This window comes from Rosa rugosa, chromosome 6 (assembly GCF_958449725.1).
Source record: "Rosa rugosa chromosome 6, drRosRugo1.1, whole genome shotgun sequence".
In the NCBI taxonomy this organism is placed as follows: Eukaryota; Viridiplantae; Streptophyta; class Magnoliopsida; order Rosales; family Rosaceae; genus Rosa; species Rosa rugosa.
Genome location: NC_084825.1, coordinates 42257417 through 42281656, shown reverse-complemented (window position 1 = coordinate 42281656; position 24240 = coordinate 42257417). Strand labels below are relative to the sequence as shown.

The 24240-nt window shown below is 41.7% G+C and overlaps 2 protein-coding genes across 2 annotated transcripts; both read right to left on the bottom strand.

Moving 5' to 3' along the window:
• Nucleotides 1-174: 174 nt before the first annotated feature.
• Nucleotides 175-1958, bottom strand: LOC133715012 (uncharacterized). The gene is made up of 2 exons (XM_062141315.1): nt 1807-1958; nt 175-1089 (listed from the first exon to the last, which is right to left on the bottom strand). The coding sequence occupies exon 2, from the start codon at nt 1060-1062 to the stop codon at nt 271-273; it is 792 nt and encodes a 263-aa protein (XP_061997299.1). The 5' UTR covers nt 1063-1089; nt 1807-1958; the 3' UTR covers nt 175-270.
• Nucleotides 1959-5336: 3378 nt separating this feature from the next.
• Nucleotides 5337-9876, bottom strand: LOC133713804 (probable disease resistance protein At5g66900). Its single transcript, XM_062139834.1, has 6 exons — nt 9173-9876; nt 7691-7749; nt 7346-7624; nt 6650-7002; nt 6301-6512; nt 5337-6168 (listed from the first exon to the last, which is right to left on the bottom strand). The coding sequence occupies exons 1-6, from the start codon at nt 9852-9854 to the stop codon at nt 5372-5374; spliced, it is 2382 nt and encodes a 793-aa protein (XP_061995818.1). The 5' UTR covers nt 9855-9876; the 3' UTR covers nt 5337-5371.
• Nucleotides 9877-24240: the final 14364 nt, after the last annotated feature.

The window sequence follows — 24240 nt, the reverse complement described above, 5'->3', positions numbered from 1 at the left end:
GGTTAGTAACTTGTAAAGCAAGTAATGTATTTAGCGGAGGAGATTCTTTTCCCACATGATATTGGCCAATCCTCTTCAAACCCTACGAATATCACTCCCTAACAACCTTTATGCTTATTTATCTGAACCTCATCCACCCAATATTGAAAAAGAGAATAAGAATTTGACAAGAACTTCTTTCAACATCACCCTTGAAAATTGAACAATATATCGTGATATAAATTATCACTCGCAACAAATAATAACACAAGTTACATAAGTATATACAGGCTAAGATCTTTCTGCATCACTTGCTCCTCCGGGATTAACTAGATTGTCGGTCCCTTCCAACCACTCTCGTAGTTTAACTTCTTTATCAGCCTTGAACTCATCAAAGTTTTCTGACAATGAAGACAAATTATGTGTCGACAAGCTCTCATCAACTTGTTCTTCTTGCGGTTCATCTGTAATATGACTCGACAAGGGCAGCTCATCAGCTTCTGTATCTGGCAGAGACGAACTAGTGCTTGCAGTAGCAACTGATACTGGTGGGTTAGAGTAGGAGGCGACATCTGTTAGTTCTTTAGGATCAAGTTGCGGCCACTTCAAATTGCTGGCCTTTTGTCTTGCAGATTTTAATACAGTGGAAAAATAACTGCCTCCACTATCCTGCTGGGCATCACTCGGTGAACGACCCCAACTGGCTGGTTTCCAAGAACTTCCTCTTCCCAGCTGAAAAGCTGATCCCTGGTTGTCAATTAGCCCTCTTTTTGGTTGTTTTGTAGACATAAGTACAAGAGATTTCTTTATGTCCCTAATCATCTCATCAGCAACGGGGAATCCACATTCTTTCATCGATCTCACCATGGTTATGGAATCCTCAGAATCTTCAGTGTGCAAAGTTGTTTCACGTGACTTGTTCACAACATTATTTCTGAGACCAACGAGATTGGGCACGGCATTTTGAGTGTGCTGCTGAACATAATAAAGCCCCACTGAGGGTTCGTTTGCCACATACTTAATCATCTCTCCCAAGCATTCAGTTATCTCCACAAAGCCGTCGACGGTGGAGAATCCATGCATCTTTTCACAGCATAAGGCAGTTCATCACTGATTTGTCAAAAATGGAAGAGGGGAAATTAGCAAAAATTGATGGAATTGTTACAGAAGCAGATCTTTGTAGATTACCAACTGAAACAGAACAAGCAAAACCTATACTTAATGGCTCTATGCTTTCTGATTCAATTAACAGGGTTATGAACTGTTGACTCAGCTCTAAGCTATAAGAAACAAATTCATATACATGATCTTCTTTATCGTGCAATTACTAAACACAATCCCACTTCAGATTTCCGTTTAGCTCTACCCGGATTCTGATGACCTTACTAGTTGTGTGCCCAAAACCATTCAAATTACTTGCTCATTGTATTTCATATTTAGCAGATTATACATACTTCCTTCTTTATCCTACAACCATATATTTCCTAACCATTTACAAAATCATGTTTGTATATCTATGCAATCAGGTATAAGGTAACTCTCTTGATTCAACATATCCATGTTAAACATAAAATTAACTATATTTCTTAAACCTCTAATCAAACACTAAATTCTTGAACCTAGTTTGCTGGACACAAACAGAAACAGGTCAAACAAGTTCCACTTCCAGAATCGAAATCCTTCACACAAATCCAAAATTATGCAATTCCAATCAATACCCATCTAAGGAAACAAAAAAACATCCAATACCCAATTCTCAAAATACGATCTTTCATTGATTCATTCAAGCACAAAAACAACCAATTATAAGGTAAGAAAAGTTGGCACCTTTTATCAATTAGCTTACAGGAACCCTAGAACTGGGAGTGAGCAATAATCTGATTCCCAATCATCCAGTTTGGTTCCTTCTCAGCTTTCAATTTGCAGAAGCTTCCTTTATCTCTCATAACGATTTCACAGTCTCATCTCTCTCCCCCATCTGTCTATATCTTTCTCAAGCTCAAACTAACGGCAGGTAAGTTAACTAGAGACAAAAAACAATTTAGGTTAAATTGCCAAATCGTCCCAAAATTTTTCTAATTCTTGCCAATCTACCCCCATACTTTTTTAATATTAACGGAGTACATTAATTTTGCTAATTTATCACTTAAAGTCTTGAAGTTAGACCGTAAAGTCAACTTGAGTTTGGTCCGCTTTTAGCTCGTCCGAATTAATTTACATACCAAGCTCAAGTTTTAGCATGCCCGGCTCATTGGAGCTTGTGAGCAGGTCGTGTTTATTCGTGAGACAACTAAAATCAAGTTTAAGTCCATGAACATCACTGTTAGTAAGTTATAATTCTAACATTGTAAAAGTTATAGGTTCGATTCTCACTTACATATGTAACGGTAGAGTGGGCTAAAAGTATTTTTCCCAAAAAATAAAAAAACCAAATTTAAACTTGACGTCCTTGTTGAAGTTTAATTTATTTGCTGAATCTTATTTAAATAAATAAATAATTTTTTAATAAAGAATTTTACTCCAAACAAAAAAATAATTTCTTGTCTTGATCTTCCTAATTTCTCATTATTAAATCAGATCAAAACTAAGCTCCAGTTGGAGCTCGTCAAGAAACAAACTAAGCTAAAAACACAACTAACTAAACTCAACAAACAAACAAGCCAAATTGGAACCAAGCATTAGGAACTCGTTTACACCCCTACCTAAAGTCAAATCACTTTGTCGTAATTTTGATGTACTTCCATCTTTCTTTTTGTTTTTCTTTTTGAACAAATCTATGCTTTTTGTTTAAATAATAAATGTTAGGCACATTAGTGTACTTTTTGTGTTCATTAATAAAAATATATTACCCGTCTTTAAATTTGTATCAAGGGTTTTTTACTTCAACAAAGTCTGAACTCTTCGAGGACTTTTGAAATGATACCTGAACTTTCAAAGTGATTCAGGTGATACCTGGACTCAAGTTTTCTTATCAATGTCGTACCTGTGTCAAAATTCCGTTACGGCTCCGTTAATCCTAGCACATGTGACGCACATGAGAGACTAAATGATGATGAAAAGACTAATTTGCCCTAAATCTAGGGGTATATCTGACATTTTACCTATTTTTAATTTAAAAAAAATATTTACATTTTTTTTTTTGTTTAATCATTTTTTTCTACCATCTCCACCTCTCGTCATCTTCTTCTACCGTCTCTGCCGCTCGTCTTCAAAGAATCAAATGCAATCTCTCTCACTCTAGACTCTAACCTACCTCCATTACCATGCTCGATCATTTCTCTTATAATCACGTACGGTGACTCTAGATTCGCACGGGTGCTCGTCCTCGAGGAACGAACACAACGACGCGATGTCAAAGTCCTTGTAGCAATACGGTCATGGGAAGTCGGGTCGGACCTCGTCATCCATGCTCAGCTGACCTCAGAGCTCTGGTGATGGTGCTGCAAAGTGTAATGAAGTTTCGCGGTGGCGATTTCAAAATCAAAATCAAACTCCTTTCCCAAAATCCCCGATTTTAGATTTCAAATTTTAAAAAAACTGAATCAGGACGATTCTTCCGGCTTTGAGCTTCTCCAGAAATAGGAATTAGGTGAACAAATTGATGAAGTCAAGGCTGAGAAGAATCGGCGGTGGAACAGGGAATCAAAATTCGGAATTCGGATTAGGGAATCGGCAGTGGTCGTAGGGGAAGTCAGGGCTGGCGAAGGAGGAGTACTTGGCGTGGGTTATGGTTAGGGTGAGGAGAGCAAGGAGGAGGAGGAGGGCGGAGGTTGCGGTTAGAATGATGAGCCATTGAGGCTGATTGTGGCCGGTTCTTTCAGGAGTTCGATACCAAAAGGATGAGCAAGCTCGCCGGAGATAATATCCAATCATAGGGTTCAGGTTGATTCCGGGGATATGGTGGTGTAGCCGGAGGAGGAGTAGTCATCTAGGGTTTGGGTGGTGGCGGTGATGGAGAAGGTGGGGCTGAGAGGTTGAGGATTCGGGTCGTTTTCTTCGTGTAGTGGAGGAGGAGGAGGAGAGTCTGCATTTGGATTTTTTTTTTTCCGAAAAGAGAGAGAGAGAGAGAGAGTCTAATTTCCCTTTTATTTTATTTTCTAATAATAAGTTAGAGTCAAATGACAATTTTATCCTTCAAATTTCAGTCACATGGAAGTCACGTGCTCATATTTGACGGTTCCGTGACGGAATTTTGACGCAGGTACTACGTTGATAAGAAAACTTGAGTCCAGGTATCACCTTGATCACTTTGAAAGTTCAGGTATCATTTCAAAAGTCCTCGAAGAGTTCAGACACTGTTGAAGTAAAAAACCCTTGTATCAATGGTAAGAAATATTAAAAATATCATATATCTTCCACCACTAGCAATTGGCTTCATGCACATACCATGCAATTCATGCACGTAACGTGCAATTGGAAGCAAAGTCAAGTTTTTTTCCTTATTTCATGATTCAATGCTTGCATGCTTATTAATGCATGTCTCCTCCGTCTTCAAAGATTGCTGCCACCTCCAACTATGCTTATAGGTTTGTTTCTTACCTTTCAAACTCTATTGCACCAACTTTGCTATTCATATAGCAACTAGCCCTCTTTGCATTTTTTTTTTTTTAAAAATACAATCAAGCATTCATCTTCTTTGCATTCAATGAGTCACCACATATCATTTCCTCAAATTGCTTAAGATCCAACATTGATGGGGGAAGCTCTTTGAATCTTCGGCAACATCTAATGTCGGGATTTGTTAAACTGCTAAAATCACCAATGTCTAGCTTTGACAACTCCTCAATGCTGTAGCCACCAGACAGGTCAAGAAAGTTCAACTTCTTGAGGTTCTTCATTCAGTCTGGCAAATCAAACAACTCTATACAAGTCCTCAGCCTCAATTCCGTACATGAAGATATCCAATCGATGGATCTTGATTTTGAGCAATGTGAGAGTTGGATCTCAAAGCAAGAACAATGTGGCATAGTAGGGATGTTTAAAAAGGCTTATAAGCACCATACGGATTTTGGCATGGAAGGAATTTAGGTGTAGGGACTTGGTTGCAAGAAGCAGGGCATCCATGTTGATGTTACAATTGTAATAACATTTTTCTCACTATCATAATCTTATTTTTCTTCAATGCCATTTGCTTTTCTCGTGTCTTTTAAACACTCAACACACTTGCGAACAACAAAACTTGCATTCGATTACAATAATAAAAGCATGAAGATACAAAGCTACAAACACTTCCCCATTACCTTATTCAAAAGAAGCTAGCTAGCAGACCCTTTCAAACATCAAAACGTAGACATAACGTGAGGAACAGCTGTAGGACTATAAATTAGAACACGCAAAACACCAATTTAATTAGAAAAATCACACTCGTAGAGAGACAATTGAAGTTGATATTTCATTTGGTGACCACGATGCGAACATTTTTGTGATCTGGGTAGAAGCGTCCACATAATTGTTTTGTCTCCTCATCACATATCACTTCCTCAAGCTGCTCAAGATTCAGAATTGATGGGGGAAGCTCTTCGAATCTTCCGCAACATCTTATGTCAAGCTTTGTTAGACTGCTCATTTCATCAATGTCTTTGGGCAACTCCTTGATGCTGAAGCTACCAGATAGGTCAAGAAAGTTTAACATTTTGAGGTTCCTCAATGAGTCTGGGAGCTCTTTCAAGTCTGTACAATGTCTCAGCCTCAATTCTTCCAACTTTTCCAAACCCCCGATCCTTTCAGGCAAGATAGATAACCAAAGACAGTTGGTGATACAGAGCTTCTTTAGATGAACCAGATCACAGATCTCGGCAGGCAATTCTCCGATGTCATTTTCAATGTTCATTTCCTGCAGATTTGGAAATGCATCTAACATTTTGATGGAACCATTGCCGAAACAGTGACGAATGTTACAATTGCGTAAGGAAATCTTCCTTAGACTGCTCAGTTTTGTGGGATTCATGGTTATGAAAGGAATACTTGATATGCGCTCGAGTCTGATTCTCTTTAGATTTGACAACGAACCGAGTAGCTGAAAATTACTTAATTCAGCACGTGAAAAACCATCATTTGTGACTATTAATACCTTCAGTTTTTTCATTTTTTTCACAGACTGGGGTAATGCATATTTCTTGGTCTGAAAGTTCAAGACTAGAACCTCTGCATCTGGTAGTTGAATGTCCGGCCATGTTGTGAACTTCTCATCTACAAACAACATGCAATTTGATGTGAGTATAGCGAGAAATTACATGTGAATTATAGTACTATTCGATCAAGTCTTAATATGTGAACGTAACTAATAAACAGATGGAGACATAGAGATCAAGATGGGAGTACCAGTTGAGATGGATAACAAACGAGCCTTGATAGGTTGATACTTTTGTTCCTTCCACCAGTTGGGAAGATTGTTTCCGCACATCTCTATTATTAGTCTTTTACTGTCCTCTGCATCATCTAGTCTCGAGTGGTAGATACTCAGCTCTCTCAGCAAATCATGTTGGGTAACAAAGTGCTCATTGTAGTACCCCTCCCCCTCCATCTTCTTCTTCCTGGTTATGATCAAATTGAACTATGTTTTTAAAAAAGTGACTTCTTCAGCAAACATCATATTATGGTAGCATGTTGTGCTAGCTACTATAGAGTGAAAATATCATGCAAGTGAGACATAGAAGCTCATACAGCATACCTTGTATCTACAAGATTAGCTAGACTCCGATTGTTGAGATCCTGGAGTTTTGCAATGCACTGAGCATCTCTTTCTAGATTAAATGACTCCGCCCACATGTCCATGAGCGCAGCAACTGGGATTTGTTTGTCTTCAGGAAATGAACCTAGGTCTAGAAAACATTCCTTGAGTTCTTTATCCAAGGCATCTAAACTGCTTTGGAGACAAACAAACAATTTAGTGTCCGAATCAAGAATTAAAGAACCTTTCGACCATTCAATTTCTCTGTTTTCCCAGATCTCTGTGGGTTGTCCAGCAAGTGATCTGCCAACCACTGTAATTGCAAGTGGAAATCCTTTACAATGCTCTACTATCTGCACCCAATACAATTCTTCGTTTAGCATCAAACAAGAAGTTCAAATAGGAGAGCTCGTGCATAAGGATTTGTGGAAAGAGGATGCTTTGTGTATGATATATAAGCATCGCATACATATACATTAGTAATATCCATTTTTTTTCTCAATAATAATGAATATATATATTAGTAAAAACTTTACGCATGCAGAGCTTATGAGCAGAAAACTAGTTTGTAGTTTAATAAAAAACTTAGCCAGATAAATTGCTCGGAAGCAGTCGATATATTAGCGTGTACACACACACACACACTCTTATATAGGTTTCCTAAACCCTATATTAAACACAACTAGGAAACCTCACCTTGTTTACGATATTTTCTGGAATAGGAGAGCTCCGATCTCCTAAGGATGCTGTATGACGAAAAAGATCCATTGAATTCTTTTCACCCAACATTGGTAAATGATATGAATGAGTCGAATGACCAAATCTCAGAAATTTAGATCTCGATGTCACTAAAATCTTGAAATTTGATGTTTTGAATTGATTTAATGTGTCAAGAAAGGAATCTGATCCAGGCCAAACATCATCTAGCACTAAGAGAAAAGGACTATGTTCTTCCTCCAAAATTGTTTGCAGCAACTGAATTGAATGTGTTTCATTCAGGATAGTATGATCCCGGCCCTTGTATTCGCATAAGCGTTGCACAATAAGGTCCAAATTTCCCTTTTGGGAAACAGTGATGAAGAAGATATTGCTGAATTTATCTAGCAAAATAATAAAAAAGAAGTTATCATATAATAACTTGATCATAAAGGTAATTGTACATAATTGTAGAAGCAAAAAAAATAAAAAATCAACTCGTTGATAAGTGTTTAAGATTTTTGATATAGGTTATTTATGTTTTAGGAAAACTGAAATTGAGAGAGAATGAGTTGTGCTTTCATTCATAGGAGCCTCTTTATATAGAGGATTACAATAAGAGAATATGAGTCTTACATGAAAACTGAATCATACAATGAATAAGACATCTCTGAAAATATCTAACCCTATTCCAACTTAGACAAGTCACTAGAATTTGGATCAAACATATAAATTTGATGTCCTTAGACAATTTAATTGTTTTTTAAGTTTTTTTATCAAAGTATATTTATTGTCCAATGTTCCCGTTGATCCAAAGAAAGAGAAAAGAATATTGGTCAAATGTGAATTTAGAAAAATCTTACTCAAATTAACACACTCAAACTCGGTAAAATACTTCTCAAATCGGTAAAATCAAACTTTGCACATAGTGGCGTTGGTCCTGTGTCCGGGCCAAATTTGAATCCTATATATGATTCCTTTCATACTTGAACCGTATTATCTTTTGAATACAAATAAAAATAAAATAAAAAGCTTGCAACATCTATATTAATTAAGCAAATTCTCCTTCTTGTTTTTTTTTTTTTCGAAGAAAACAAATTCTCCTTTAAACTGGTTACATTTTTGAACCACAAATAAGCCTTTTGGTTAACAATATATTTAAAAATAAAAATTTAATAAATATGGACAAAATAGTAAACTATATAAAAAAAAATAATAAATACATAAATAAAGAGAATGAGTGAATGACAAATCTTTTTTTTTTTTTTTTTTTTAATATCGTGTAAATCATTAATTCACGTATCAGATATTAAACTGATAATTACCTGTTGTAATGAAAACATTTCCTATTTTCTCTATTATTATTTTTTTTCTCTTAATTAGTTCTAAACCTTACGTTTACAATATATATATATATATATATATATATATATATATATATATATATATATATATATATAAGAAAATGTTAATTGACACATGCGGGCAGGTGTCAAGAGGCTACTAAGGAAATTACAAAAAGTGCAGATCGGTTGGTACAATATTATATACGAAATTATGATATACTAAAATCCAGCTCAATTATTATTATTATTAGTATTTTTTTTTTTTTAAATCTTACTCAAATAATACTCAAACTCAACTAAGAGAATGATACTTTTATCATGTAGTACTATGTACCCGTTTGAGTAAGATTAAGTTAAAAAAAATTTAAATTTTAAAGAGATATTGATTGTTGATCATCTTGAACTTGGCAAAAAAACAAAAAATAAAAAACAAAAATTGATCATCTGGATCTATAAATCATTAAATCTACATGAACCGTACCTTTTACTTCTTTGTCTTCACAAAACATTGCGGCCAGAGTAGTTTTCCCACATCCTCCTGGAGCAGTCAGCACAAGCATCGAGAGTCCATGATCCTTAAGAAGTATTTCCTTCAATTCCATCAAAGGAGTATCCAATCCAACTATATGTTGTGGAAGCCCTGGAGGTCGAAGAGCTGTAATACTTGAACTTGTTGCGGCTTTATTCAGTATCACATGATTCTCAAAATTCTTTACTGAAACCAGCAGACTATCTACCGATGTAGCAGTCTTCTCAACCGTAGACGCGGTCTTCTCAGCCGTTGACGCGATCTTCTCAACCGTAGACGCAGTCTTCTTTTCTTTCTTTAATTTGTGTATCCATAATTGGTGTTTAAGAGAATCATTCCATTCCAAAAGCTTGACGGCGGAGGAGTACTTCGCGAACGGGTTCCACTCACTAACTTCTTTGCAATCCCGGACAAGCTTTTCTCCCATCTTTCTCACATCTTCTAAACCTTCCCGCTCCTCTTCAGTATCTGGGACCAGTACTGAATCCAAGGCGATTAGCATGGATTGTATTCTTTCTAAGAGAGGCTCAAACATGGCAGCCTTGCTTATCAGCTCCTGAACGCCACTGGTCAGTAAACTAAACGCTGATCCTAGACCAGCCCCTCCAACAAACTCCGCCGGATTAATCGCCATTTTGCAGGAATTATATGTGAACCAAAATAAACCGGAAAATGATTGGTGCTGTTGATGAGTCTAAGCTTGAAGAAAGAAGAAATGTGGGGCAGATATATAGAGCACTACTAACTTGGACCGAATTTCTGGCTACTGATTAGGTGATTTTGGTCTCCGACATACAAAATTTGCATTGACCAAGCGCTGAACTAACAGAGACGGAGTTTAGCTGACGAACTGTGAAAAAAAAAAATGGACAAGCTTCAAACCAATGGGATAAATCCAGAATAGAGTTGAGGAATGATCTTGGATTGCCACGTCATTTTTTGTTGATCTAACGGCCAGAATTAAAAGTTAATTCTCAACCCTTGCTTTTGCTTCAACCTGTCCGAATTAATATGGACTTATTCACTATGGACCACAACAAGTTGGCTACCTTATTTGCAGAATACGTAATTCAGGTCTATGACCTCTTTATCTTTATGTATAATCAGTACTGAATATGGAATATATTGTTGATTACTTGATTATAGAGTAATCTTAAATATACATGAAATAGTTTGACAAACGCCTACATCAATTAGGACTAAGAATCCTTTTACTGGGAGGTACCTAGTCCTTGATGCTTATAAAAGTGATCCTGCTCTATCAATTACCATGCTATTCATAAACTTTGCCCCATAAAAGTTTGCATACAGGATTAGATAGAGGAGAAGATCTATCTTGACTAATTCAAGTTGGTATGCATGATTTATATTTTGCTCATCTTAATGTTATGCTTATGTTAATCTTTATTATGTTTTGTGTTCTTAGATTGAGTACAATCTAGAGAGTTTGTGCTTCTAAGGCACGTTGTAGCAAGGCTTTCCTTAAGACATTATTTGCCCAACTATGAAGTATGGAAAGTGGAATAATCAAATATGTCTTTAGGATACAATAAAACCCAACATAATTTTGTTGTTGAACTTCGTTTTGCACTCACGAAAACCACCATAAACTCGCAAAAGAAGGTTTACAAGATGGCTCAAAATTACTTGAAACTAATTGTGCACTATTAGTTTCTAGGAGTACTTTTATATTTGAGAAAACAAGAAAATGGTGAATATTGGAGACTTAGATCTTCTTAGGATCTTGTTAGGACTATTTTGGATTGTCTCATTCTGTAGAGAATGAATCATTTATATAGAAGTATATGTACCCCTTCAAATGGTAAGGTACCTTTTCACTTGTATCATTTAACTTTAGTCATGCTATTTCACTCAGACAAATCCAAAATGTGCAAACATAAATGGCACATTTTCATTTCTTTAATAAAATTTATATTTTGAAAATTTCTCCAACAATCTCTGCAACGAAAATAAGTACTCGGTCAGTCTGCCCATATGGTCAATCCAAATGAAATGTAATCTTTTTTTTTTTTGGGCAATCAAATGAAATTTTAGATTTTGGTTATTTCATTAACTCTGCTTTGAGCAAGAGAAGCTTTAGGAAATGCGGATGGAGACTTGGAGAGTAAAAGATAAAGGAAGCATGGCTTTGCTGCCAAAAAAAGGGTGGCGAGTCCCAACGGATGGGACAAAAAATGGCATTCGACACCGTATTTTCACCTCAAAATAATCAACTAGTGAAAGATTTCTTGTAACTGATATTAAATATACCTTTTTTATTCAAATGATTTGCATAATTTAATGTTAATTCGCTTTCAATATGAGATTTGGATACATAGCTCCATGCTACGTGTTAGGGGGCTGCACTTGTAATGCTGCAAGAAACTTTATCCAAAGTCATTAGTTAAGTCTTTGGTTGGTTACTTGTGTACTAGGGGTGTTTTAGTAATTTATAATTTATATATTTTATTTTATTTAATTTATTATTTAGGGGGGTGTATTGTATTTGGATTTGTGCAGACTTTTTTTAAATGACAGACTTTTTGAAAAGTCCACAGATTCTTTAAAAAGTTGATAGACTGTTATGGATTTCTTAAAACCATTGATTTTAGCAACAGACTTTTATTGATTTATGAAAATCTATATACTTTATTATGAATGACTTCTACAGATTTCCCAGAATGTACAAAATATAAAAAAACAAAAAAAAATAAAACAAATGCAGCCCAAACACAAAACAAAATAATAACTTGTTGTCTCTTCAATGCTTCAGTATCTTCTAATAGAAATTTACTCAAATAAATAATTGTTAGTCTGTCTAGCGAGTTTGTTCTCATTCATAATCTCCCAACAACATAAATATACAATATAGATCACTTGATGTTTATGGTTAATTATTCCCATCAATTTTTTTTTCTTGGATTAACATATATTGTAGCAATATTGGTCAATGTCTTGATCTATAATCAATCAATTGAAATTCAATTGTGTTTGGCTCCAATTTTGCTGCAGCTGGTCAACAGTCTCTTTTCTGCGCGGGCGTGCCAGCACCGTTTGGGTGCGGTCGTCGGGGGTGTCCCTTGACCTATAATCAATCAATTGAAATTCAATTGTGTTTGGCTCCAATTTTGCTGCAGCTGGTCAACAGTCTCTTTTCTGCGCGGGCGTGCCAGCACCGTTTGGGTGCAGTCGTCGGGGGTGTCCCTTGACCTGACTTCTATCAAGCGATTGTAGACGAGGAGAGCACCAACCTCGTCGTGGGATTCTTTGTGCCTCGTGGTGAGGACTTTGCTGAAGTTTCTTCTTGTTAACACAATCGATACTCAATGTTGTAGATCGAGCAGAGCGACATCACCGGGAAATGTTGAGATCTTGCTAAAGCGTGACTTTAGCTTGGCTGAGTTGCTAGGGCGTTACCCTTGCTTGGCTGGTTCTGTAACCGTTGTGGTCGCGGCACTACCGTCGGCTCCCGAGGAGACTAGGACCGAAGCACGTTGACAGAGGGTTTGGTGGCACTGAAAGTCGGCTTCTGAGAAGACTAGGACTAGGAGTGTGATCACCGCTAAGAGAAAGAGAAGGAGAGGAGTTGCGCTTAGAGAGGTTTGCTCTAGAGAGAACTTAGATCATCTTAGATATGTTGTTGTTGAATGTGAATGTGTGAATTGTGTTTCAATGTAACCTCTATTTATAGGCTACCATGCCAACTACTTTGGCATTAAACAAATGAAAGTGGAGCACTAATTGGAGATAAGGGAGGTGGAGGTGTAGGTGGAGCACTAATAGGAATGATGAATTTGGGAGATAAGGGAGGTGGAGATGGAGGTGGAGCACTAATAGGAATGATGAATTTGGGAGATAAGAAAGCACTTTCGGCTCCTTTATTCCTCCATGTATATCTCCATCAGAAATTCAGATTCTGGCCATGATGTCTTCATAAAAAATGTTCCCCTATGAATCTAGATCATGCTGACCAAATTTCAGAGCTTTCTTCCATGTGGTTGGGCCGGAAATGCTGCTGGACCTCTTACAGGTCCAGTTTTCCAGTTTTGCTTCTGTAGAAAATTGGGCTGATTGTTTGAAGGCCTTCCACTCAAAAAAAGCTCTTGCACTCTTCATAAGAAATGATCCTTGGGCTGTCTAGAATGGATCTGGAAAGTTTCAGCACATTTCGATTTCATTTGGTTAGTCTGCCACCCCTCCTTCCTTGTCTAGCTCGGTTTTCCTAGCCGAAGTAGGAAAATATGCTAAAGTTGACTTGTCATACTTCCATAGTAGGCTTTATTTAGCCTCTAAATATATATTTCGAGCTTGTCGACAATATATAGCTTGAGCCACTGATATTGGCTCAATTTCTCCAAGACGTGCCTTGTCAGGTCAAAATGTTCATTTTGGGTCCAAACATTGCCCCCCAGACCTCGAAGTCAAAGGTCTTCGTCTTGACTGAAGAGGTCTTGAATCAACACTCCTCTTATAATGTCGTTGCTCCAAAGCCACTTGTATTGGCTTGACTAAAATTACTTGAACAGTAGCCTCTCTCCCTCTTAATTATACATAGTGAGCATACATATATTAATCGCCAGTCTTCCTTCGCGAACCATCTTTTGCGAGGCCATGTAATTAAAACCACTTCGCTGCCAACAATTCGCAACCCAGCTTTCACCACAATTATTGGCAAAAATATTGATTTGACCTCCTCCACTGCTAATACCATACTAGGCATATTAAATGCCTCTTGTATATGTGCCCAGACCAATACCAATGGCCTCTTAAGTATATTAGCAAGTTCCAGCCACTATTAGGCAAGAACACAATTTTTTGCATCCTCCGCGACGCACAAATTTGAAACTCTTTTTGTATTTTTGTATTTTTTTTTTTTTTTTTTTTAATAAGACATTGTGAATCAAGGTTTAGACATGCGGCCCAAGTATAGTCGTCTAGACACAAATTTTCTTTCAAATCCTTTGGGCAACCTTACTGAAATGGCCAGGTGGGGGAGGGCGAACAAGAGAGGCAGAATCCATTTTGGCATGAGCTACTCCCACATAGTGGTTTAGGCCCATTTGCACGCACTTCTGGATTCAAGAACCTGTCATGAACGTTGTCCCCTTTCTAGACACCATTTCACATAGGCTATACTTACTAAGATGAGAAAGGTCATAAGTATGAAGACAGTTCAACAAGTGTTAATAAAAGCCGCCCTTAACCTTAAGGGACCTGAACTAGGCACCAATAAGGAGTTTAGGCCAATATTAACAAAAGAGACTTCACCTATTCCGTTATGATTCACAAATGACGAAAATAAAAATGAAAACTAAAAATTGACAGGAAATTTAAAAACAAAGAAAGAAGTTAGCAGCACTATATTTGGCTAACCTCCAGAAGGCCACGGGGGAGGCCATCTATGCTTCACTCCAAGCTCCGATGTATCAAAATTTGTAGGGTAAAAATCCCTCCTATGAGAGCTTGTAGAAAAAGAACAAAGATACTTCTCGTTGAAGAATTTGGAGGAATTTGGCTCGTGAGAGGGGTATTCTTGCCCCCCAAGTATCTTTGTTGGTTGACGAGACATGATCTCTAATTGTAATTTGGAAGATGACGGTGTCCCAAGATCGGCTTTGTCGCCAACTGTCGCCAACTTCTCTTGATCAAAGGGATGATCATGGGTCATATCTTGCCCCCCATGCATCTGATCAGTAGCCACATATTTGGCTTGATCAGTGGAGACATCAGATATTTGTTCAGAGACAATTTTATTGTCTGAAGAACAATCTTGTTGATGATGTTCTCCATAAGTAGCCTCTATGTTAGGCTGTGATTCACCAGTGAGGCCATTAGGTTGATTGCCACCTATAGGCAAATCAGCCTCATAAATGACCTCTTCTCGAGCGTTCTGCTCAATTTCTAGGTCCCAATCGCGAAACCTCTGCTTTGTTTTTTCGATCAAAATGGCCATGTCCCTGGCTTGCTTTTCTTTATTCCTCTCGATGTTGGCCATGATGATCGCGAGCTGTTCATCAATGCTTGCCCCCTCTGGGATGGGAATAGGCATAAACTCATCATTAATGGCGGTATCGCCAATGGTGGCAACATTGTCCATTAATTCACTTTATGAATTTCTTTTGGTAAAGATTTTCCCCTGGCATCTCAATGATGACGAAAAAAAAAAAATTCTAACCTTGTCCCACTGGGCGTGCCAAAATGTTTGTTTTGAAGCCCGGTGGTTGAATGTGCTTCAAGAGAAAAGACTCTGATGTTGTCCCACTGGGCGTGCCAAAATGTTTGGCTCCAATTTTGCTGCAGCTGGTCAACAGTCTCTTTTCTGCGCGGGCGTGCCAGCACCGTTTGGGTGCGGTCGTCGGGGGTGTCCCTTGACCTGACTTCTATCAAGCGATTGTAGACGAGGAGAGCACCAACCTCGTCGTGGGATTCTTTGTGCCTCGTGGTGAGGACTTTGCTGAAGTTTCTTCTTGTTAACACAATCGATACTCAATGTTGTAGATCGAGCAGAGCGACATCACCGGGAAATGTTGAGATCTTGCTAAAGCGTGACTTTAGCTTGGCTGAGTTGCTAGGGCGTTACCCTTGCTTGGCTGGTTCTGTAACCGTTGTGGTCGCGGCACTACCGTCGGCTCCCGAGGAGACTAGGACCGAAGCACGTTGACAGAGGGTTTGGTGGCACTGAAAGTCGGCTTCTGAGAAGACTTGGACTAGGAGTGTGATCACCGCTAAGAGAAAGAGAAGGAGAGGAGTTGCTCTTAGAGAGGTTTGCTCTAGAGAGAACTTAGATCATCTTAGATATGTTGTTGTTGAATGTGAATGTGTGAATTGTGTTTCAATGTAACCTCTATTTATAGGCTACCATGCCAACTACTTTGGCATTAAACAAATGAAAGTGGAGCACTAATTGGAGATAAGGGAGGTGGAGGTGTAGGTGGAGCACTAATAGGAATGATGAATTTGGGAGATAAGGGAGGTGGAGATGGAGGTGGAGCACTAATAGGAATGATGAATTTGGGAGATAAGAAAGCACTTTCGGCTCCTTTATTCCTCCATGTATATCTCCATCAGAAATTCAGATTCTGGCCATGATGTCTTCATAAAAAATGTTCCCCTATGAATCTAGATCATGCTGACCAAATTTCAGAGCTTTCTTCCATGTGGTTGGGCCGGAAATGCTGCTGGACCTCTTACAGGTCCAGTTTTCCAGTTTTGCTTCTGTAGAAAATTGGGCTGATTGTTTGAAGACCTTCCACTCAAAAAAAGCTCTTGCACTCTTCATAAGAAATGATCCTTGGGCTGTCTAGAATGGATCTAGAAAGTTTCAGCACATTTCGATTTCATTTGGTTAGTCTGCCACCCCTCATTCCTTGTCTAGCTCGGTTTTTCCTAGCCGAAGTAGGAAAATATGCTAAAGTTGACTTGTCATACTTCCATAGTAGGCTTTATTTAGCCTCTAAATATATATTTCGAGCTTGTCGACAATATATAGCTTGAGCCACTGATATTGGCTCACTTTCTCCAAGACGTGCCTTGTCAGGTCAAAATGTTCATTTTGGGTCCAAACAAATTGTTCAACCTTTTTTTGAACTATAATATAAATTCAAATTAATGAGAATAATTAATTAATAAGATAAAATTTAGTATGGTTCAAGGTCTTAGGGTTAGACCATAATATTTGAGTTTTAGGATTTCATAAATCATTTTTATTGCTATTAGGTTTCGAAGTATCACAATTGAAAAAAAAAACAAAAATCACATTCAACAACTATAATGAACTTGTTGGGTATCAAAAAAGGTTAATATCATAAAAGATTAGAGAAAAGACAAAAAATTAAGAAAGAGAGATGATGAAGGACAAACTTCTTCATGCGTAGAGAGAAGAACTTTGATAGACTTTTTTTTTTTTTTGAAGAGGAAACTTTGATAGACTTTTTGAAATCTTTGGTCTGGAGGCTGGAAAATTATTGGAGTTTGATATGTATAGTTAACACTACAAAGTCCATGATTATCCATGATTTTCTAATTCCATAAGTATGAATGATATTTTGAATACCTCTGTACTTTTATTCATTTTTAAAAGTCCTGATTGAATACCCCTAGATTTTGGTGGAATTCATGAAGTCTTTAAAAATCCTAATTGAATACCTCAAGACTTTCATGGACTATTAAAAGTCTATATTGAATACACCCAGATTTTTAAATTCCATAGCTTTCTTTAAAAGTTCCACTAATTCCATATACAATACACCCCCCTTAGTCTCCTCGGGAAAATAGATGTTTTCCACTGGCTTGGCCATTTAAGCAAGTTATGCTCTTTAAGAAGGGGTTCTGTTGGTGTCGAAAAATTCAGTGGAGGAGTTTGACTCACCAATGAATGCGGACTGGCGCGGGAGCTGACCGGGAACAATCGAGAAGCTTCCCTCGAGCGTTGACTCAAAGTTTGACTGTTGGCTCGAGGAGGGGGGGTACCTGCAGAAAACTCTCCGATGCCTAAGTTAGTATGTTTCTTAGTAGTGGAGTAGAGTGAATTGGAATTCGATGCATTACCTTGACGTCGAGCAGCCTATTTATAGGTGTACCTCGGCGTGGGCGGCAAGTAAACTTGCACAGCAAGCCGTAGTGACTTGAGCGGCACGCCACCATTAAGGCCGTATTTACTCCTGCAATAACCGTCACTTATTGGCGGCCATGATTGTCATACTGAATGTCGCATTTATCGTCGCATTTACAGCTACATTAACTGTTGCATTTACTGTTGTCATTACTTCTCTTTAATTGCCTTGATTGCAGGGTCAAATTTATTGACCACCCCCACAATGCCCCCAAATTTTCTCCTTGGGAATTCATCCCAAGAGAAAATTTCCAAAGCTCAAATTTCTCTATGGGCTCCACATCTTTATACTTCTCTTTGGGCACCCCTCTTTGAATTTCATCTAGGCCTTCCTCGTGTTGAAAATGTAGATGCCCGTATAAGAAGATCCTCGTTCCTTGTTTAGAGTCGGCATCTCATCTCGTCGACGACGCCGATGCCGACGTGCCCAAATCAGGACTCAAATCTGCCTTTGTCTTGCAGCCATTCTAGTATCGGGTCTTCGCGTCGCGGACTCGTCTGCTTGTGGCGTCTACGGTGCCTCGCCCACAACGCCGAAGCCTAGTTTCTAGTCTCACCTGCGCTCGGTGCCCAGCTACCTTGTTCCTAAGCCGTGCCCCCAGCGCAGCTCAAACTAGACTCCGAGCCTGAGGTACCCTACTGCGAAACTCTTCCTCTTTTCCTTTCTTAGTCACCTAACATTCTGCGACGTCGGCCTCGACGTCATGACGTCTCCTTCACAATGACCATGACGTCGACATCGGCGTAGGCGTCGATGACGTCTTCTTTAATGTCTACGGCGTCAACCTCGACGGTGGTGATTTTTCCTCAATAATCTCGACACCAACCTCGACGTCAGTGACATCCTTCTCAATAACTACTATGCCAGCCTCGACGTCTATGATGTCGCTCTCAATAACCTCGGCGCTAACCTCCACGTCGGTATCAACCTTGACGTCGGCGCCAACCTCGACGTCGGTGACGTTTTTCTCAATAATCTCAGTGTCAACCTCGACGTCGGCGCCAACCTCGACGTCGATGACTTCTTTCGCAATAACCTCGGTGCTAACCTCGGCCTCGGTATCAACCTCGACGTCAGCGCCAACCTCGATGTCGATGACTTCTTTCGCAATAACCTCGGTGCTAACCTCGACGTCGATGTCAACCTCGACGTCGGTGACGTCTTTTTCCATATCCTTGGCGTCGACCTCAACGTCGGCGCTAACCTCAACGTCGACCCCAACCTCGACGTCGGTGGCGTGTTTCACAATAACCTTAGTGTCGACCTCGATGTTGGCGTCTCGTCGTCGACCCTTGGCGTCAACCTTGACATAGGCGTAGGTGTCTATTTTAATGAAGGCAAGGGCGTCTCGACGTCGGCGTAGGTGTCCACTTCGACAAGGGTGCTTCGACGTCGGTGTCCATTTCGACGAGGGTGCCTCGACGTCGGCGTCCATTTTGACGAGGGCGCCTCGACGTCAACTTCGACAAGGGTTCCTCGACGTCGGCGTCCTATTTCGACGAGGGCGCCTCGACGTCGGCTTCGACAAGGGTGCCTCGACGTCGTCGTCCATTTCGACGAGGGCGCCTCGATGTCGGCGTCCATTTCGACGAGGGCGCCTCGACGTCAACTTCGACAAGGGTGCCTCGACGTCGGCGTCCTATTTCGACGAGGGCGCCTCGACGTCGGCTTTGACAAGGGTGCCTCGACGTCGTCGTCCATTTCGACGAGGGCGCCTCGATGTCGGCGTTTTGTCGTCGGCGTCCCTCTCGACAAGGGCGCCTCGACGCCGACGTCCATTTCGAGATCAACGTCTATTTCGACGAGGGTGCCACGACGTCAGCGTCCATTTTGACGAGGGTGCCACGTCGTCGGCGTAGGCATCCATTTTGACAAAGGTGCCACGTCATCGGCAATCAGATTTCGACGAGGGTGCCACGTCATCGGCGTAAGCGCCTCGATGTCGGCGTAAGCGCCTCGATGTCGGCGTAAGCGCCTCGATGTTGGAGTTTTATTTCGACAAGGCAGCCAAGGGTGCCTCGACGAGGATGCCACGTCATGGGCATAAGCGCCTCGATGTTGGCGCCTCGAGGTTGGAGTTTTATTTCGACAAGGCAGACAAGGGTGCCTCGACGAGGGTGCCACGTCATCGGAAATCGGCAAGGGTACCTCGACGAGGGTGGCTCGACGAGGGTGCCACGTCGTCGGCAATCAGCAAAGGTACCTCGACGAGGGTGCCACGTCGTCGGCAATCAGCAAGGGCTCGACGAGGGTGCCACGTCGTCGGCAATCGGCAAGGGTACCTCGACGAGGGTGGCTCGACGAGGGTGCCAGGTCGTCGGCAATCAGCAAAGGTACCTCGACGAGGGTGCCACGTCGTCGGCAATCAGCAAGGGTACCTCGACGAGGGTGCCACGTCGTCGGCAATCGGCAAGGGTACCTCGACGAGGGTGGCTCGACGAGGGTGCCACGTCGTCGGCAATCAGCAAAGGTACCTCGACGAGGGTGCCACGTCGTCGGCAATCGGCAAGGGTACCTCGACGAGGGTGGCTCGACGAGGGTGCCACGTCGTCGGCAATCAGCAAAGGTACCTCGACGAGGGTGCCACGTCGTCGGCAATCAGCAAAGGTACCTCGACGAGGGTGCCACGTCGTCGGCAATCGGCAAGGGTACCTCGACGAGGGTGGCTCGACGAGGGTGCCACGTCGTCGGCAATCAGCAAAGGTACCTCGACGAGGGTGCCACGTCGTCGGTGTAAGCTCCTCAGCATCACTCTAGGTGATGATGCCCAGGTGACGACGACGACGGCCGCAAATGCCGTTATGGCTTGGACACGCATTCCATTCTCCCATTCTCCTATATGCCCCCTTGTTTTTCTTGGCCGTGCTTGTAAACGCTCAGAAAGAAAAACAAAACAAGAGTAAAATATTCGAGGCAAGGAGCTGTCCAAAACAATAGAAGAAGGGAAACCAAACCGTGATGGCGAGTCTATCCGCCACGCAATGGTTACACACCTTATATCCTGCATGATTAAAATTCGTCACGCCATCCCACCCCCGCCTGCAGTGAGGGTGTGGTCCATCATCCCACCCCCGCCCTCGGCGAGGGGCGAGGCACGCCATCCCACCCTCGCCTGTAGCGAGGGTGTGGTCCATCATCCCACCCCCACCCTCGGCGAGGGGCGAGGCACGCCATCCCACCCCCGCCTGCAGCGAGGGTGTGGTCCATCATCCCACCCCCACCCTCGGCGAGGGGCGAGGCACGCCATCCCACCCCCGCCTGCAGCGAGGGTGTGGTCCATCATCCCACCCCCGCCCTCGGCGAGGGGCGAGGCACGCCATCCCACCCCCGCCTGCAGCGAGGGTGTGGTCCATCATCCCACCCCCGCCCTCGGCGAGGGGCGAGGCACGCCATCCCACCCCCGCCTGCAGCGAGGGTGTGGTCCTTCATCCCACCCCCGCCTGCAGCGAGGGTGAGGCACGTCATCCTACCCGAAGCATTAAGGTAACTGTCCTACTCAAGGAACCAGCTCCTATAAATCAACTGTTACTGTCCTACTCGAGGAACCAGTGTCGAACCATTAAGGCAACTGTCCTACTCGAGGAACCAGCTCCTATGAATCAAACGTAACTGTCCTACTCGAGGAACCAGTTCCGAACAATTTAGGCAACTGTCCTGCTCGAGGAACCAGCTCCTACGAATCAAAACAACTGACCTACTCGAGGAACCAGTTTCGAACCATTAAGGCAACTGTCCTGCTCGAGGAACCAGCTCATGCGAATCAAATCAACTGTCCTACTCGAGGAACCAGTTCCGAACCATTTAGGCAACTGTCCTGCTCGAGGAACCAGCTCCTACGAATCAAATCAACTGTCCTACTCGAGGAACCAGTTTCTACAAATTGAATGCAACTGTCCTACTCGAGGAACCAGTCATACATATTAATAGGACTGTCCTACTCGAGGAACCAGTCCCAGTGATATTATTCACGTAAGAAATACAAAATACATAATTTCAATAGTCTCTCGAATGAGATATCAACACGCGCAAAAATCACTTAAACTCTTTTATTTTTCTTACCTGAGTTTTACGAGTTGTGCCATCTTTAGATCAAAACGAAGTCACCATATTATCGTACCTTCTCCATTACTTGAGATGAATTTCGGCGCGTGGACTTTTCCATGAACCCTGTGATTGCCTTAATTTATTTTATACTGAAGGAGTTTACCAGCCTTCATTGCTGTAACGATTGCTGGTCGCACTCCCTGACACTTATATATTCCGTGCCCCCTTGTCTCGTGGAGCGGGCAATATCGACTTCTTTCAACCTCGTCATTAGCCTCCGGTTGGGGGGGCGGCTTTTCAAATATTCCTTCATGACCGTGTCTTTTGTATATGGTCACGGGGTGAATCGTAAACCATTCTTCAAGGGGATAATCTTGAGGCTTCCCTCCTTTATCACTCTGAATGTCATTCTTTGTGTTATTCCATTCAACTTCTCTCGAGGTGACAACGGTAGTGAGTTGGGCTTCACGTGCTTCTTTGGCCTTTTCAATTATGATCTCCCCCTGAACCCTTGTAATGATGTCGTCCATGTCCCTTGGCGGATCACGCAGCAAACTTTCGCATAATGGCGTCCCCAAAAGCAATCCTTCTCGGAAGGCGATCGCGGCGAATTGGGGATCACAATTAACATGGCGCATTTCAGCTGTAAACCTTTCAAAAAATTTCCCTACCTTTTCTCCCGGCTTCTGCTTGGTACTGAACAGAGTCGCCATATCTTTCTTTTGCTTGCGATTGCAGAAGTATTGTGAAATGAAAGCGCGGCTCAATGAGTCGAAATCCGGTATGGAATGCGGCTTGAGATCCTGAAACCATGTCGACGCCGGCCCCGTGAGACTGGAAGGGAAAATCTTGCACATTAATTTCTCGTCGGTTGTCTCGATGGACATATGTTGTTTGTATCCTTTGATATGGTCCACCGGATCGGTCGTTCCGTCGTATTTGTGGAATACCGGCGTGGTAAATCGGCGGGGCTTTGCCGTATTTAGAATGTCGTCGGTAAATGGAGATTTACCGACGTCCCTTGCGATTTCCGCCGCTAACTCTCTTGGGCCGGTGCGCCTGCATGCATCAATCATTTTTTCCATCTTCTCGCGCCACGATTCGTTACGCGCCCTCTTGGATTGGCCTAGTCCGGCTCCGCCGTTCTGTCCCCCATTTGACGTGCCTCCCATCCCTTCGACAAGGGGTCCGCCAGAGATTCCCCCGATAACGCCGCTGGCGCCTGCGTTTGCTACCACATTGTTAGCTTGATGGAGATTGCCGATGGCGTCGTCGTCCGACGAATCACTGTCGAGTTGTAGGAACCTTTCCAGTTTTCGTCGACGACGGGCCTCGAGGTCCTGCTTTTCCTTCCGAAATTTCTCGAGTTCCTGCCTCAGCCTCTGCGTCTCATCAGCTGGAGGCAAGTTCAGGTCGCCAATGGGGCTCGGGACGGACCCATATGGCGGCTGGTGGGGAGGAATTTCGTCACTACCAGTCCTTAGTGACAGAAATGGAATCCGGTCAGGGGCAACTCCCGCCATCACTTTTTAGGGAAAAGTGTTTCCCACAGACGGCGCCACTTGTTGGTGTCGAAAAATTCCGTAGAGGAGTTTGACTCACCAATGAATGCGGACTGGCGCGGGAGCTGACCGGGAACAATCGAGAAGCTTCCCTCGAGCGTTGACTCAAAGTTTGACTGTTGGCTCGAGGAGGGGGGGTACCTGCAGAAAACTCTCCGATGCCTAAGTCAGTATGTTTCTTAGTAGTGGAGTAGAGTGAATTGGAATTCGATGCATTACCTTGACGTCGAGCAGCCTATTTATAGGTGTACCTCGGCGTGGGCGGCAAGTAAACTTGCACAGCAAGCCGTAGTGACTTGAGCGGCACGCCACCATTAAGGCCGTATTTACTCCTGCAATAACCGTCACTTATTGGCGGCCATGATTGTCATACTGAATGTCGCATTTATCGTCGCATTTACAGCTACATTAACCGTTGCATTTACTGTTGTCATTACTTCTCTTTAATTGCCTTGATTGCAGGGTCAAATTTATTGACCACCCCCACAGGTTCCTAGTCTCATACTTTGGACTATGGAACTAATATGGGTAAGCACACGTACTTTTGCCTCATTTGACGTCTTACTATCAATAAAAGAGGAATTATTCAAGGATTTATCTATGTGCTGTGAGATTGTTTATTGATCTTTTTTTTATTATCCATTTATTCATCGAGGTTACCAAACATTTATACAATTGTGTTATTGCTTGCCACTAGCACCATTTTAATATCATGTGGTTTTAATTGTTTCTTACAAGGTACTCATTTGGTTGATTTGCCTACCAGCAAGTGTCGCGCGGTCCTCTTTGCACATCTCAAAGT